Below are 18,599 nucleotides of genomic sequence, written 5' to 3'. Positions count from 1 at the left end.
GAGCCGGAATTGGAAGGGTTGGGTTGTAGTCTCCATTTGAATAGTCAGGTAAGTGTCTCGTTGTAGATGTTTGCATTTCTTTTGTTGTTTCAATTAGAGTTTTTGCGGGTGTGACCAATGTCGTGTCGTCCGCGTATTGTAGGATATACCGATTTGGGTCGAATGTGGAATGGTTTGGGGAAAAAATGTTGAAACAGTAAATATTGTATAGAGTCGGTGATAGAGGAGAAAACGGATTAGAATATGTATTGTTGATTTTTATACATAATTGTCGTTCATTTAAAAAGTCAGTTGTGATTCTGGTCAGATATGGGTTTACATTTAGAAGATTCATTTTGTAAATTATTCCCTTATGCCACACGCTGTCAAAAGCTTTGTTGATATCCAAAAAGGCCGTTGTTATGCGTTTATTTTATAAGTGTGCTGTTTCGATGTTGTTGAATAAGATTGAAAGAGGAGTTCCAGATTTCCACGCGAAAGGGAATATTTGTGCCTGTAGGTAGTAATTAAAGAGTCTACGTATATAGTTGTGAATCTGTGGATCTAGTTTTCTTAGAGGAAGTTTTGTTATCAGGTCATGCCCTGGTGCGGTGTCTTTTCCGTTATGAATATGTATATTGTATTCGTCTTCGCTAATATCTGGGATAGACTTATTGTATATTGGTGTTGTTAGATACCCTGCGTACCAGTTATCGATAAAATTCTGGTGGTCTTTGTCGAACTGTGAGTTTTACCCACTTGGTATAGTTGTACATTAGTGTTGGGATCGACCAGGGTCTCTTGTACCCAGTAAACAAATTTCCGTTTCAGAAACATTTCTGATACATATTATTGAAACATGAAATGTTTCTTCGACATATTTCTGAAACATAGGTGAAACGTGTCTGAAACTGCTAATGTCCGGCCCTTTTTATGTTTCATTGAAACGTTTCTATTGAAATGTTTCTGCAACATACAGTTGACAATTACGGTACATTACTAAAATATTTCAATAACGGTTTTGAATTATTTCTGAAATGTTTTGTTTACGTTTACATTACATTACTAGTATGTATCATAAACATTTAAAAATAATTTCTGAAAGGTTTCGTTGACGTTTCAGAAAACTTGAAGATATAATTTTGTTGGCCTTTAGCATCTGCATCCCAGACAACATGCTCATACATGCTTCATCAGAACATATGCATATGCTGAGGAAGCATTTCTGAGCATACCACCCGGGGCGCAGACGGTGGATGCTGCAACAAAATCATACCTTAAGGTAGGAAAACTAATAATAGAAGTGCTATACTTATTACTTACGCCTACTGTGCCAAATTTCATAATTATCAATCAACAATTTCTACGATTCTGTTTTCTCATTGATTAGGACAAATAAAGTAAGTATAAGAGTAGATATGCATTAAATATATTTAGTAAATATTTATACAAAATATATTAAATTGGTAACTAAAATAAAATTCTTATTTGTAAACAAATTATACACAAACATTCTAATAATTTATGTAGGTCATTTAAATATAAAGTTAAATTTAAGCCATATTAGTGGTATTTTTGATTTTTTTATCTCTGTTTATGTTTGAATAACCTAAAGAAATTTTTCTTCTCAAACGAGATTGTTCCAATTAAAACACATATATTTGTGATGTTTCCGCAGAAATCCCCAGCTTCTTGAGACTACAAGTAAAGAACACCTATTTAACATTTTTTTTATCTTACAATTAGTTATAAGAGTAGGTTATAGGATATAGGTTATCTTAGTTGTAAAATTCTTTTTATAAAGAAAAACTATCAGTATTACAAAATAACTGAGCAAAAACAGTTACATGACAATTCGCATATCAGATAATACAATAAAACAAGTAATGTACCACAAAAGATGTACTACACTTTTTTCTTGATAAAAAGAATATTACAACATGTGGTCTCACTTATAGCAATAAAATTTTTAAAAAATAAATAGGTATTCTTTACTTGTAGTCACATTATTATGTGTTTTAATTGAAACATAGTCTTTAATTTGAGATGAGAATTTTTTTATGATTGTTTAAGATTAAGAAATTTTACTAAAATTTGAATAACTTACATAAAAGTACAAAACTACATATACACACATACAGGTTGGTCCATTTAACGTGAGACAAAATCTAAATAATTTTTTTATTCAAATAGTTTTAAATATTGTTTATTTATAAAAAAATGATTAAACTATACTATTAATCAACAAGTATAAAATTTACAATAAATGTTCAAATATTTCCCCACCCACTTCAATATATTTATTAACCCTTCTACTAAAACTTTCTTTACATCTTAAAAGGTTTTCTTGGATACTATTTCTGCATGCATTTCTTATCCGCTTTTTCATGTTTTCTGGCGTAGTCGGTTCTTCACGATAAACATTATCCTTAACGACGCCCCACAAAAAAAATCAAGAGGTGTTAAATCAGGTGATCTGACAGACCAGGAAATTGGACCTCCTCTTCCAATCCGTCGCCCAGCAAGGTTAGTTCTGTTTACAAACATTAATTATAGCGTGAAGTTTTCTTTAGTAATTAGTAATGCCAATTATAGCGTGAAGTTTTCTTTTGAAGTGCCAATTACACCGTGAAGGAATGTTAAGTAAGGTTAGTTTTGTTTACAAACATTAATTATAGCGTGAAGTTTTCTTTTGAAATGCCAATTAAACCGTGAAGGAATGTTAGGTAAGGTTAGTTCTGTTTACAAACATTAATTATAGCGTGAAGTTTTCTTTTGAACTGTCAATTAAACCGTGAAGGAATGTTACGTTAGGTTAGTTCTGTTTACAAACATTAATTAATGTACATACGTTCACAGGTGGTGCTGAAGATATTCCAGACATGTTTCAGACATATTTGTAGCGAAATGTTTCAAATGAAATGTTTCTGCTACATATTTTAATGATATTTCATAAATATTTCTACTGAAATGTATTTGATACATATCTTTAGATACGTTTCGTAAAAATCGTATCTGTCACGTATATGAAACGTAGTTCTAAGATGTTTCATTTAATTCACTGTACGTTAAAATTGAAATGTTTCACAGAGGTTTCTTGTTTACTGGGTATTTGGTGATTTTCTTAATCTTGTTCCAGTATGAGCGCTCATTGTCTTCTTTGATTTCTGAACAAACTTGTAATCATTGGTTAGTTTGGTATACTTCTACTTCTTTATGTATTTGCTTATTGAGAGGTTGAATTCTGTCTTTAAATTTTTGTCCTTCGTCTTCTGATATTGTCTGTATGTCGTCCTCTTACCATGGATTAGATTCAATATATCTTTGGAAAGTTTGTAAACGAAATGGTTATATGTTACTGTTGGAGAGTGTTTCACGATGGATTGTGTGAACACTTATTAATGGTTTCACCGTTAATTGGTGTCGCTGCTAACTTTCTCCTTATAATTTTCGAATACCAGATACAAGACTATTAAGTGTAATACAAAGTTCCATCACCCTCTCTAATTCCTTTAAGCCTCCTCACTATAGAAATTAAACTTTCTACACAGAATTTTCTTTATTCAATTTTTCTTTATTTAACAATATAGCATTTAGCAATTGTTCGGTGTTATAATCCTCTTTAAAAATTTATAATGACAGAGATAAGGAAGTATTATAGGACAAGAAAACATTAATTAATTATGTGAATCTGTGATAGTTCCTAAGAAGGCAATTTAAATTCTAATAACTTCGTAACTCGTGTTAATGGAGTGTTGGCTTTAAACTCTATAAGACTTTATACGATAACATTAATATTATCGTCTAAACTGATTTGACAAAACCAAAAATTATTAAATTATTGATTTCGACATCTTTCAAATAAGTATTAATCTTACCCATTAACTTAACACTTCATATACACCAAATTAGCGACGATGTTGTTACCCCGAAGTAACTACTATAATAATATCATGGTTTACTTTTCCAGATTTAGAATCCAATTAAGTCAAATATTTAAGGAAAAGGGATCAAACCATTCATCCAAACCGTCAGATACAGGGAAGCCGACTTCTTAACAACGGTTTTAGTATTCATCAGCTTTGGGAATATAATGAATAACTAGCCAATTCGTTCTACTGGAATTTCCTACATAATTTTGTTTGATGATCCATAATAATTTTGAGGAGAATTAAAAACATCAAAATTTTAATGCTGAAAAAATTGTTTTTGTGGGATGTAGCCTTTTATTAGCTAATTATGTTAATAAGATCGATAAAATTAATGAAGCCACAAAAATGGTATTTCAAAAATAATTGTATTAATGTCACGATATTGCCATAAATTGATTTATCTATCAAACTAGATTTGTTTTCAGAATTCTATTTTAATATATCAAAGATAACATAAAGACATTTTTCAAAAACTTGTATTGGTTTCTATTGTATCAATGACAAAGAAAGATCTTAAAATAAGTCCGTCGCAACATTTATCATTAAGTAACCGCGGTAGAAAGCCTTAAAGCTTTGAGATCATTAAATCAGTCGAATTTCCGCTACATTCCCATCCTTCTCTTTAAAAAAGTTCCACATCAAAAGGGATTTTAACCGTAAAGATAAGACTTACGGGAACAATACTGAAGCGTCACTCTTAAAGAGTGTATGTGTAGGAAACTTTTTACCGGAATCGCGACATAATAGCTACAAAACAATGGGGGGTAAAGTAATTAGAGTGAAATGATCGAAATAAGGGTTTGGTGCGGCTGCGCCGAGGGTCGCTTTGTTGCTCCGCAGATCGCTCCGGTCCAGACGAAGTGAGGCTGGGCCGTCGCGACGCCATGAGCGTCATCTCCTGCACGAGTACGTTCGTCATCGCGGCTTGTTTTTTCTTCGCAGATGCTACCATCACCAGCGATAAGATTCCATTGGGTAAGTTTTGTTCAAAATACAATAAAATTTTTAAATACCGTCATAAAGAACCGGCATTTAAAGCTTTCCGGGTCGAACTTTAGAGGTTATGTTATCAGCTTATATATCGTTGCGTATCTCACCACCCTAATCCCACTGCGGTCTGTTTGACTTTCGAGTAACGTATGAAATATGATTTTGGAATGTTTTCTTAGTAAAACTTAATTTGTTTTAATGATTTCTTATGTACTCTAAGATTTGTTAAGTGGAAGATTTTAATTGTAATCAATTTGAAGTTTTGATTCAATTTAGTTAACAAACATTTCCATCTGTACGGAACAATTCAAATATCGCTTCTAAAATATTATGGAAATATCATTGATTTACTGACAAGAGTCCGCGTTTTGTGTGCCATTCCTAGAGGATCGCGTTATTTCCAAACCAGCTGTGCAGCGGAGCTTTTGCATCCGCGAGTTCCACTCGGAAAACATCTGACCGAGAAAGCTCATGCAGTCGACAATGACGTGCGGTATATTCCCGAAATTGCCATTATTATCTACCACTTCCGGCCACTTATTTCAATGCTTTAACGGAAAATTGTTGGGTATGCCCATAAAAATTAGTTTTTCGTGTCAGCAAATGTTTAATGAACTGACATTTTTTGATTAGAAAGCGAAAAACGTATTCGTTCTGGAATGAAAAGCTTTTGATTTTGATTTGACAAAGGGAGCGTACTTATTCTTCTAAAAAGGTTCCACACCTAATGCCTTGGTATTATTCGTGGTAAATTCTGGAACTCATTTCAGACCGGAAGCCGATGCGCGATAGCGAACAAAGCTGATGAGTATCAAAGCTTCCCCGTTCCTAATTACACTTATAATTGAACATCAAAATTTGACCTGATCGGATTTTCCTCTGCTCGTACAATTTCTCGCCGATAACTAAAACACTCGACTACGAGAATTCGTTATGCAGGATGCTAAATTGGCGCGCAGAAAGGCGCGCTTCAGGACGGAAACCACTCGAAACTCTCTCGAAAAAGCAACCCCTCCGATTGCCTATTGCGCTTTTGCTGACCTGAAAACTTAAAGGGACTAGCTAATTTATCAGCCGGTCCATAGACATCGTCAAGGAGGCTTTTCACTTCGAAATTCGTTGTGGCGAGGATCAAAGCTTTAAGCTTATCAAAAATATTTATATTTCGTCGATATTTTCTTTTCGCTTAAAAGCATTTTCTTTAAACCTTTAACCTATGACTTGGTTTTTCTTCGTTTGTTTCGTATCGTAACGAAGCCAAAACGTAATATCTCGAAACTTATTACATCGAGTGCTTTTAAGGAAATTCGAAAGGTACACGGTAAAAGCTCGTATAAAGCTTTTGCTCTCGCAACTCAATTACCGAAAATAAAATAAGTCTTTTCCGTCGGCAACCATCAGATGGAACCTAACGTGAAACTAACCATATACCGTCAACCCAACAAAATTATGGCTGTTTGTTGTGTTTTCAATTTTATTAGTAAAAGTTTTACTGGAACATTTACTATAAAGTTTAAATGTAAAAAAGAAATAAGTAAAACTTCGATATAACGGCTAAAACCATAACTTTGTAGTTTTAGGTCTAGTGTTTGTTCTAGTTTTAATTGTTATTCAAAGCTAGATTGTTGTATATTTTTATTGAACACAGTAGAACCAACGCTAGACCAATAACTAGAATCATTCGGCTTTAGCCGTCTTATGAGACGCACGGCTAAACCCGAATATTTCTAGTTCTAGGTCGAATGTTGGTTTTAGTGACAGTGCAAGTGTAAAACTAGAACTAACACTATACCTAGAACTAGAATCATTCGGGTGTAGCCGTCTTTAGAGACGTGCGGCTACACCCAAATGATTCTAGTTCTACGTATAGTGTTAGTTCTACATAGTAACCGTGCAAATGTAAAACTAGAACTGACACTATACGTAGAACTAGAATCATTCGGGTGTAGCCGTCTTTAGAGACGTGTGGCTACACCCAAATGATTCTAGTTCTAGGTACAGTGTTAGTTCTACATAGTGACCGTGCAAATGTAAAACTAGAACTGACACTATACCTAGAACTAGAATCATTCGGGTTTAGCCGTCTTTAGAGACGTGCGGCTAAACCTAAATGATTCTAGTTCTAGGTATAGTGTTAGTTCTAGTTTTACACTAGCACTGTTACTATGTAGAACTAACACTATACCTAGAACAAGAAACATTCTAGAAACTTCTAGGTCTAGTGTTAGTTCTAATTTTAATTGTTCTTCAGCGCTAGATTGTTATACATTTTTATTGAACTTTGCGAACTTTTGGCTAAAATGGACACTTCCTTCCCTGTATTAATCTATATTGTGGTTTTAATGTATTGTAAATCCGGCGCATCCACCAATTTTATGATAATTGATAAACAAGTAAATAATAAATAAAGACGTTTGAAAATTTATTTATTTAGTGTAAGTTTTGATGATTGTTAAAGATTGAAGGGATTACACTTATAAAGTGGGACAGCATAAAAAGTGCTCAACGTACGAAGTAATATCAAAGAGTCGGGCCCTGGAGACTATAGATGACCCAGCAACAGCCAAGAGTGGGGCCCAGAACCCAACTGAAGGAATGTAATATCGCGATGCGCCATTTTTCTCACTTACCCTCGCGAACTTCGGATCCTTTTTGCGGGCAACCGACTTTATAACTTCGCCCTACGTGGATGCGCGTCCCATAAATTCTGATGAAAATTCATAAGCTACCTTTCGGGATTACGACGACCCGTTCTTATTCGCTTTTTAGAGGACGTCTTCTGGTTTCACCCTGTTCGATTATCTTTGCCTTTCAACGTCTTTTTCATAATCTTTTTTCTTAAGGAGATGCTTTTGCCATTTTGAAAAGAAACATTCTAAAGTATTCGGTAAACAATGACATCAAAAACTGAGCCGCTTAAAAGAAAAACGAAAAGTTTTTATTATTTTTGTTCGCCGGAATACATTTTCTACGGTCTCAAAGTTTTCTCTCGTAGAGGTGGTAGGAAGAAAGAGGGCCTCGGGGTCACGGGAGGAGGTCTCAGAGTAGTACCGTAATCACGCGCAAACTCCCCCGACTATTCTCGGAGTGCGGGCAATTTATAAACAATGTTTCTCGTATTGTCTCGCTTTCGGGCCATTAAAGTTTCCGCGCCGATGTCTAATAAATTTTCACTGGTAATAGGGACTGTCGCGCAAACGCTTTAGGACGCAGATGGCAAATTCGACGTACCGTGATGCACAAACGACCCCAAAATTCGTCGCAAACCTACTATAATAATTATTCCAGTTATGTGTCAGTTATTAAATTCCTAACGGAACATATGAACTATTTTAATAATGTTACTTTAATTACAAAACGTATTAATTTAGAACTGCATTAGAAATTCTCAGACATTAATTTTATTATAAGAATTATTGAATCACAGATGAGAGCGCCGCAACTGCAAGATGAGCAAAAAATGTTCGAACTCCTACAACGACTCGAGCAAGTAAGCCTGAAGTGAGGGCTGCGACTGAGTAGAGATAGCTCAGAATCATGGACCATACATGTTGCATGCCAAAGGAAGATTAAAGCTTTTGAAATGATATGTTGAGAATACCTTGCGTATCGGGCTTGTATCCATTCCAGGAGAACTAAAAATATACGATAAAGAAAGATTACTACCAACATCATCATACAACATGGAAGGACGGAGTCGAAAAAGTCATGATACATGGGAAGGTTGATGGCAAAAGATCAAGAGGTTGATCTCTTCCTAATATGCCATCACTATTACGGAAGATTGATGATAATTTCTGCAAAGTGCTTTCTGTTTTGTGCTGTTCTTAATAATGAATGGGTTGGAATGGGAATTTTTTCCTCCGTAGGCCCGTTTTCCTTCAAACTTCCCTTCCATTATGAGTTGTAGGAAGTTGTATTTTTTCCCTCTATAAATATGACCTAGATAACTCGTTTTCCGGGTTTTTACCATATTTAAGAGTTCTCTATCAGTTCCCATTCTTCTTAGCACCTCATCATTGGAGAGATCAACAAATCTTCAGCGTTCTGGAAAAAACCCACATTTCAAAGGCTTCTATCATACCAATCATATCATACCCTGTTTTTACAAATTGGAACACCCAGTGACAAGGTGGAATATGCTAGAAGTTTCTTCATTCTTTGAAAAGCACTTCAACCTCAGTTCTCTCCTTCATGCTCAGTTTTTAGCCAACGTAGTGTTTTAGCCATTTATTTAAGGAGTTGTTTATGGAAATCCAGAAATCTTTCTTCGATTTGAGGAGAGTGTAAATTGTATTTTGAGTCTAGTTCACTGAACTAATTAATACCATAACAGAATAGTAACCAAATAAATCAATAGGAACAAAAAAAGTGTAATACCTAAATGATCACATCTACAAAATGATACATTTTGTATATTCAAACAGGAACGAATAAAAAAATATTTTTTAAGCTTTTTTACATAGTAAATTGTAAACATGTACTATTAGTATAAATAGAATTTATAGTTAATCGTTTATTAAAGGGTTATTTTCATTTTCGGATTTAAATTTGAAATTGTTTATTTCCGAGTAGATGAAGCTTTCGATATTTTTCACAAATATGAATAAATTTAACGTGTGATCTCCTTTGATATAACTATTGAAATAAATTATTGACGACCATGGCTATTAAATATAAAACTAAAAACGATTTACACTCAAAAATTCACGTTCCGCTTTACGGGTAAATCATTAAAAAGTTAACGACGTCATTAATGAAAATCTCTTTTCCTTATTTCAAACATTTCCAAACAAATAACAAAGCAAATATAGGTTATCTAAATCATTATAACTCGGATAAAACTTATTCTATTGAAGATGAAGTCATAATTAAATATTCGAATATGTTATTAACAATATTCAAAGATTTATTGAACAAACTTAAACATAATATAACGTCCACTTTGAATCAAATACAAATAAATTTCCGTCTCTTTCTAATAAATATAGATCGTTTAGTTACTGGAGTGCGCTTCTAGCTACACCAGATGTATCTTGTACAAGATGTATTGATTAAGTATGTTTTGTATTTTGTATTAACTCTCTTGATTATATGGCAACCTTTGAGTATTGAATTAATATATCCAACAGGGCTAACTTAAAAATCACCCAAACATTAAATCCTTTAAATTTATTACACAAATAATTTCTTTAACTTTTCTAGTTTCAGTAAAAAAAAGGGAACAAATTACGAGAACTCAATGTGTATACTGGCGTTGATTTAATGATGAAGTGAAAGCAGCAAGAGAGAAATTACATCCCGTAACTGGTTTACGGAAGAACGACCGCAAAAACCGCCCCTTTTGTGGATCTCGCGTTTTGATGTAATGTTAGTGGTAAATAATTTCATTCATTCTCTAAAAATTCGAAGTTCGATCTCCTTTAATTCATGGCATTCAAATGTTGACGTAATCCCTCAACTAATTGGAAGTCGAAAAGAAGTTCTACTCAGCAATTCGGGGTTATGCTCGGTTATTGTGAAAACGATAGTTTTAAGGCTTGCTTTTGCTTTGATTATAGCGGCGAGACATTTAGGCAGAGAGAACCAAATATTCGCAAATACCATTTGGAATTTCGCGCCATGCGTTTTTTCTTAAATATTAGGAATTTAGGATTTAGGGCAGATGATCAACAGTTTCGGTATGTTATAAAGTAAACGGTTGAATTTACGCTTGGGGACCTGGTTATTATAAGGGATAATAAAAAATAATTATCATCAATTATCTACCTCTAAATTTGATAATTTCCTGCTAACGATTTTCACCATCCAAATCAAATATATCCTAATTTTATTCCAACAACTAAAAGAAGTTACCGGATTGGTTTTCTAGGAATCGAATGTTCTGTTTTAACGAGATGATTAATGTTTATATTTAAATGACACTATTTATTTTGATAAAACCGTAGTATTTTATATTGCAATAAAATCGTTTGCAATGTGAAATGAATACACATGCATCCGTACCTATATCTATAAATACAATCGTTTATTTTGGATAGACACCATAAAATATTTTACAAGTATATTCAGTTTTCATAACATTTCAAATATACCGGTACTAAATAGTACATTGTAATCGAAACACCTCCGAACATGTTGACAATTTTAACACGTCGCGACCTAATTTTGGATCGACATTAAAAAAACAGAAATTCCATTTTAATAGCACTGTCATAAATCATATTCGATACACTCCGTGTGACAAAGATCGTATTTCATTGGAATTCGACATTGTTTGGTCAATACAAATGAGGATTTTCATTTATTATTTTAATGGAGATTTGAACCGCCTGTAAAGTTGTTTGCTCAACTAGTACTTTTGTGGAGTCAGATTTCAGCTTTAAAACGTCGTTCGATAAAGACTCAAATACTTCAAAGTTAATGTCGAGATGTTCTTCCAACACCGAAAACCAAAAATCTATTTTTTAAGTAGGAAAACTTAATAAATTAAACAATTCATTTTTGAATTGTAAAAAATGATACAATGAAATATTTGCTTATAAAAAAATATAGATATAAGAGATATAAGACTCATTACTTCAATTCAAAAAACTAATCGATTCTGGAAAGTACTATTACCCTAATTTTAACAGGGTGTCTCACATAAAACGCCCCAAGCTGCAACTCTGTCATTTATATTCAGATTTTCATGACCGAGGTATCAAATGAAATGGTTTGATGAATACTATGGTTCATGCTACAAATAAATTTTTTTCAAGGCCATCTTCAATTTTAAGCGATTATTAACTTTTGTTTTTCAAATTGCTCCATATATTTTTCTTCGCGTCATTAGATAGAGATTGTTTTTCTGAATCCACTGATGTGCAATACATCCACTTTGAATGTAATTTTAGCAGAAAAAAGACACCTGTATATACAGGTTGTCGCACAAGTACGCCGTAAGCTGTAACTCTGACATTTAACTTCCGATTTTTATGAACGAGGTATCAAATGAAATGGTTTGATGAATGCTATGATTCATGTTACAAATAAACTTTTTCTAACGCCATCTTTGATTTCAAGCGATTATCAACTTTTGATTTTCAAATTACTCGGTATGTTTTTCTTCACGTTATGGGATAGAGATTTTTTTCTGAGCCCATCGATCTACAATACATTAACATTAATTGTAATTTTAGCAGAGAAAAACAATTAAAACATTTTCCGAACATTGTCTTAGTCACTTCTGTAATACTGCAGTGTGCCATGGAAAAAAATAACACGCAAAACTGATAACAGTCATTAAATGCTATGTCAATGCTCGAAGCAGTTGTAAATGATACTTATAAGTTGTTTTTTCATTTATCCCATGGCACACTACAGTATAATACAAGTGACTTTAAGAGAATGTTCAGACACTATTTTAATGTTTTTCTATGCTACAATTACAATTAATGTTGATGTATTGTACATTAATGGATTCAGAAAAAAAAACTCTATCCAATAGCGCGAAGAAAAACATATCGGGCAATTTGAAAATCAAATGTTGATAATCGCTAGAAATTGAAGATGGCGTTGGAAAAAGTTTATTTGTAGCATGAATCATAGTATTCATCAAACCATTTCATTTGATAGCTAGGTCATGAAAATTGGAAGGTAAATGACAGAGGTACAGCTAGCGGCGTTCTTGTGTGGCAACCTGTATATACAGGTGTCTTTTCTCTACTAAAATTATATTCAAAATGGGTGTATTGTACATCAGTGGATTCCGAAAAACAATGACGTAAATAAAAAACAATATCCAATGACGTAAAGAAAAATATATAGAGCAATTTGAAAAGCAAAAGTTAATAATCGCTTAAAATTGAAAACGGCCTTGGAAAAAATTTATTTGTAGCATGAATCATAGTATTCATGAAACCATTTCATTTGATAACCCGCTCATGAAAATCGGAATGTAAATGACAGAGTTACAGCTTGGGGCGTTGTTTGTGTGACACCCTGTATAAAGTTCACCAACACAGAGTTTTTGATTACGGCAAAGCAGATATCAGGAAATAGATGATGGAACAGAAAACTGATGACTTTAGTTCCCTATTCTAGTTCCCTTTTTGGCTGGAGACTCATAATCGTCTTCCATAAAATACATTTTCGGAAGGGGTGCATGGTAAAGGCATATTTTGTAGATAATCAAAACAAAGAACATAAACTTATGTTTAACCATAGCAAATTCATCTTTTCTCGCTTTCCTATGGAATAGCAGTCTGCTGTCGAACCCTGGTCTCCTAGCTCTGTGAACCTGGAACCCGAGTTTACGATATTTTGGTTTTATTAGTACTATTCGATAGAGAATCGTTTGTACTCGTTTGTACCACTTTTAATTTCGTTTGTACCTCAGGACCTAACGAGATGAAAAAATTTTGAAAAATTGCCGGAACCTCACTTTTTGATATTCTAATTTTATTAATACCATTCGGTAGAGAATTGTTTGTACCACTTTCGATTTCGTTTCTACCTCAACCGGTTCCAAAATACAGCGATTTTTGTTGATTTTTCAGAATACCGCTGAAAGTGTGTATCTCCGTTATTAATAGAGATATCGCAAAACGGTCGATGGAATTGGATAGAGAATCGTTTGTACTACTCTCGATTTCGTTTGTACCTCAACCGATTCCAAAACACAGCGATTTTTTGGTTCATCAGAATATCGCTGAAAGTCTGTATCTCCGTTATTAATAGAGATATCGCAAAACGGTCGATATAATTCGATAGAGAATCGTTTCGACACGATTCTCGAAATGATTCTCTATCGAATGGTACTAATAAAACCAAAATATCGTAAACTCGGGTTCTAGGTTCACAGAGGTTGGTCTCCTTCAATGTTTGCCTGGATTATCTTTTATCTCCTTGCATTTGTTTGTTTATTTGCACTATAATGTCTCTTTCTTCAAAGAAATTTGACCCGCCATTGTAGTTTATATATTCTGATGTAATTGGATAGCTCTGCCCTTCAGGACCTCAAATTAAGAGTGTTCGGGGAAGAATGGCCTCCTATGGATGGCGTCAGAGACACACCTCTGAGCTGTATCCTAACCTTTGATAACTCCTTTAGGCTGGTCGATATAACCGGAGTGAGTGTTGGGAGGATGTACAAGGGGTTCGATGGGGCCTAAGTGCTTCGTGCGTACATCCCTCCCCTTCTCTTACATACATACATACACAAGTAATGGTTTCGCCCAATACTATATGAGATGCTTTTTGCACTGCCTTCTCCTATTTTAATTCTACGGTGCTTTTACTGCAGATATTAAGTCTCCTCAATAAATATATTGTTTGTACTTATCACCAATGTTACAAAATTGCTTCAGAACACTCTGTCTTTTTTATTCAATTTCGAAAAGAACCTCTACTTTGGAGTTACAATCTGGTCCATATCATTTTTTAATTCTCCAGCTAACTTGCAGTTAACATGTTCTTCCCCCTTTAGTTTTGTTACTTCTTATTACAGTACGTCTCCATGTACTGGGATTTCTTATCCAAGACTACTTGTCTTATTCATTATATTAATCTATGCCCAGTTACAGCAAACTTTATGCACAAACTAATGATCACTCCCGCTTCTTATTCCATACGATTCAGTATGCAATGTAGAACTAAACCTAATTCTTTCAAATTCTTATTTGGATTAGTGAATCAATTCATTGAAAAACACCCTTTTATAACAATTTAAATTAATTTCGAAAGATATTCTGGTTCGGAGGGCCTAAATTGAAAATATATAAATTTTTCAATTTCGCACGTCGCCGCTTGATTTTGCCATTCTCCAAATCGATTCCCCTAAATCCATTTGCATACGTCGCGGCGGGCGTTTGTTTTCGGCCACCCTTTTTCAATTCTCGTTTCTTCCGTCATTTATTTGGAAAGACAAACACGAAAATAAATGCCTTTTTATTTCCTTTTTTTTTGTTTGTCAACCGATATCAACGGATTTGTTTTGGTTGCAGGGGCTATTTTTGAACAGGGTACCGATGAAGTTCAAACAGCGTTCAAAAATGCCATGCTTAGTCACAATCAAAACGTCACTATCAGGCGTTTTGAACTACAAGCATACGTGGACGTCATCAATACTGCCGATGCTTTCAAATTGTCTAGATTAAGTAAGAAATTGAAGATGGAATTGGTTTACGAATACTTTTGTGTAATTTATTTTTTATTTGACAGTCTGTAACCAGTTCCAAAGGGGTGTGTACTCAATGTTGGGGGCAGTTTCGCCGGATTCGTTCGACACCTTACATTCCTACAGCAATACATTCCAAATGCCGTTCGTCACTCCATGGTTCCCCGAGAAAGTTCTAGCTCCGTCGTCCGGATTCTTGGACTACGCCATTTCCATGCGACCAGAATATCACCAGGCCATAATTGACACTGTCCGTTACTACGGATGGCACAAAATCATTTATCTCTACGATTCGAATGATGGTAAGTAAACAAATTAAAGCATTATAAAATACAATATAATAAATTAAAACGAAAATATTCGTACGACCACGCAATAAATTTCTCGATTTAATTATTTATTATCAAACAGATAATCATTCAGTTGCCGCTAGGTTTAATAAACAGCAAAAATAAATACACTCAATGCCTATTTTATAATATATTTGATGTGAAATGTGAACAATACCAACAAAAACGTCGAATATTTATAGTGACCAAATAGAAAATTAAATTGCAATTATAATTCTGAACAGTAAAACGAAACCGAATTAATTAATTGTAATCGATTTTATATCACAATCAAGCTCCAAATCAAAATGAACATGCAACGCATAGTTTTCAACGCGGAATTAACGTTGGTATTTATCTACTAACAATACCGAGAATTTAATTAGTGCGAGTGCTCGAAATATCAATAACGTCAGTAACATACTTTCTATAATCAAGATAATAAGAGAAAATGATACTGTTACTGGTACAGGGATATTATTAGAAAGGGTAAAATTGGCTTCATTCTGTTTCTATTATCAAATTCAAATGGTTTCATTGGCATTATCAAAGGACAAGAATCGTCGTGGCGCAGTTTAACGTGATCTTAGGAAGGCCGTTTCGATAAAATCTACAGCCTCCGTTGCTACACAGGACTTCCGGTCCAAGGACAATTTTCTACTTCTCCCCATTTTCCCAATATAACTTTCGCATAGCCCACGGGTATTTCCACCCTCCAATTGCTACGGTTACGGATTAAGTTCGCACCGAACCAGTCCATATCTGCTTGGACACTTAAATCACCGGTACTAAAGTAGTTTGTAAAAGACGATAAGTTATCTGAAAATAGAAATCTCTACATATAAACTAATCATAAATTGTAATCACTTAAATTCACCACATCTGATTTAACTGGTAACATTAACATTGATTAGGTATGTGTCGACGTTGAACATCTGGTTTTAGTCCTGATAATTAATGAGGCAATTACTCTTCGATTAAATCTGTGCTTTTCAACTCGTAATAAATGACGATTATTTATAAGAACTCGATTTCTAAAAGTGTGTATTACAACGTTTTAAAGGAAATTTAATTACCAAGGAATAAATTGTTATTGGGTTTCTTGTTGCGATGGAAGCCGCATTTGTGCGTAACATTTCGAACAAAAGAATAAATGAAACCGAAGGTGGCGTACCGCTCCGAATTAGCATTTAAATGAAAAAAAGAATTTGTGCGTGCTCGCTGGTATAAAACCGAGGACTTTGTTATTATTAACGTGTTCTATACGAAGTATTCGGTCGCGTGTCGGCCAGCATAACGACCGATTTGCATTCGAACAGGGTCGGCCTCAGGCTCTCCGGTCAATGTCATGGGCTGTATAAATTACAAAAACGATTTTAAGTCAAGAATATTAAGAATCATTTTTCGTTATTCAAGAAAAAACTCATTGAAACAAATTATATTGGGTTTTAAATATTATATCAAAATTCGGCTTTATGTTATATCGTACTTTTTGAAGAATTAAGGAATAAATAACTCTTTCAGCAAAATGACGCTTACAAGACTTGGGATCAACATGATTATGTAGGAAATGAAATTTTATACTGCATAATTCGTTCCCTAACTCGTATTATACCCTAATTGGTTGCAATTTTCAAGCATTATTTCCATTTATTCTATGTCTTTTGCAGTACCCACAGGGTATAACGTTGCAGCAACGAATTTAGAATGAAATTCATTATCTTCTAGAATCTGTTGGATTTCTCTAGAACCAGTATCCGAATTATAAAAATATTATTAAATAGTTGAGTCGAGATACGGATACATAATTTTATACTTCTTCTTATTCTTCTATTTACTTTAGACATATTGGACTGCTAAATTTTGCATTCGTAGCCGAAGTCTAGTCATGTGGAATTCCAGGTGGTCTTCTATCTTTTGGGTGATCTTCCTGGTGTTCGACTGCCCGTTTGCTTTTCCTCTAATGCTATACGCAGTAATCTTATATCTTCGCATGTCTCTATTCGATATGTCATAATAGTCTTTATGCAAGTTTTATATCTTGTTGTCCATTTGCATGTATTGATTTGACCAAACGATCTCCTTTAAGCATACTGCATATTGCTTTATTAGTCGCTTTATTGATCTGATTTCTTAAATCTTTTCTGCGCCATAATTGCTGGAGATATCCAGTCAAAATATTTAAACTGACTGATTTTTTCGATGGACTTGACTTCTACCAAGCTAATGAAGTGCTGTTCGCCATCATGGATATCATTTTGGGTCAACTAACATGAATTTTTACCCTCCAACACAAAATTTTATCCAACCTCAATACATTAATTACATTGGTGAAAGTTGTTGGAGAGTAGAGTTGTTGATTGAGTTGACATTGTTGTTGTGGGCGAGTTTAATGTTAACGTTTTAGTTAACTCACATGCCAAGACAGCTCTTATGGCGGCTTTTCAAGCGTTTAACTTATTTCAGGTTGTTGTCCAACCCTCTAGAGTTTCGGGTGACGCTGAATCATTAATTGATCTGGTTTTTGTGTCGGAGAGTCTTTTGGTGGCTCAGAGTGATACTGATGATCTTGGATTAATTTATGATTAATTTAATTATTTTATTGATTTGTATTTTTTTTTATTGAATATTATGAATTGTACAATAAATAATTATTATTATTTAGAAAGCAACTCACGTCTAAATTGCATTTTAATTCATAGTATGGGTGAATGTGAAATAGAGTATGGATCACTAACAAAATCAATCGAGATAGGGGGAACGCCAAGTATATTAGTAAGTCAAACTTACAACAAAGTAGCGACGGAAAGGGATGAGGAAGTAGTTATCAGAATTGTTTCCGATGCTCCAACAAGTTCAATCTTTTGCTTTTGCATACTGAATTCAATTATTATATAATTCTAGTATTTACACATTTTCTAGTATTTGGCTCTTACAAGTCTTATTATAATGCTGCCCTAAACAATTGGTTACTTTGAGTATCCAGAAAACCAACTTCCATGTGTAATATTGTTGGAATAGTAAGAGTAGCAGTTAGAAAAATTTTTGTTGGGATTCATTCTGTCAATGACCAAGATTTCGAGACGATGATCTCTCCTCATGTATTACTGATTAAGACATAATCTCGCAACTAAACGATTTAAGATAATTCTTTTCTGCTCCATCCACATCAAAGTGTCACTAATTGAGGACGACGTAAGTCCTCGACCT

At 33.9% G+C, this 18,599-nt stretch overlaps 1 protein-coding gene and 1 long non-coding RNA gene across 2 annotated transcripts in view; one reads left to right on the top strand and one right to left on the bottom strand.

Moving 5' to 3' along the window:
* Positions 1–4,772: 4,772 nt before the first annotated feature.
* LOC111419140 (Glutamate receptor IB) overlaps positions 4,773–18,599 on the top strand; it is a 33,015-nt gene continuing 19,188 nt past the window's right edge. The window contains exons 1-3 of the mRNA XM_023051908.2: positions 4,773–4,886; positions 14,888–15,040; positions 15,105–15,362. Coding sequence (XP_022907676.1) covers positions 4,796–4,886; positions 14,888–15,040; positions 15,105–15,362 — 502 coding nt within the window. The 5' untranslated portion in view covers positions 4,773–4,795. The remainder of the gene's footprint in view (positions 4,887–14,887; positions 15,041–15,104; positions 15,363–18,599) is intronic.
* Positions 15,528–17,030, bottom strand: LOC111419212 (uncharacterized). The gene is made up of 2 exons (XR_002706923.2): positions 16,267–17,030; positions 15,528–16,208 (listed from the first exon to the last, which is right to left on the bottom strand). It is a non-coding gene; the product is annotated as an uncharacterized lncRNA (long non-coding RNA).

The sequence above is a fragment of the Onthophagus taurus genome, chromosome 2 (assembly GCF_036711975.1).
Source record: "Onthophagus taurus isolate NC chromosome 2, IU_Otau_3.0, whole genome shotgun sequence".
Taxonomy (NCBI): Eukaryota; Metazoa; Arthropoda; class Insecta; order Coleoptera; family Scarabaeidae; genus Onthophagus; species Onthophagus taurus.
Note: the sequence above shows the minus strand (reverse complement) of the source record. Positions and strands in the feature narration are given on the sequence as shown.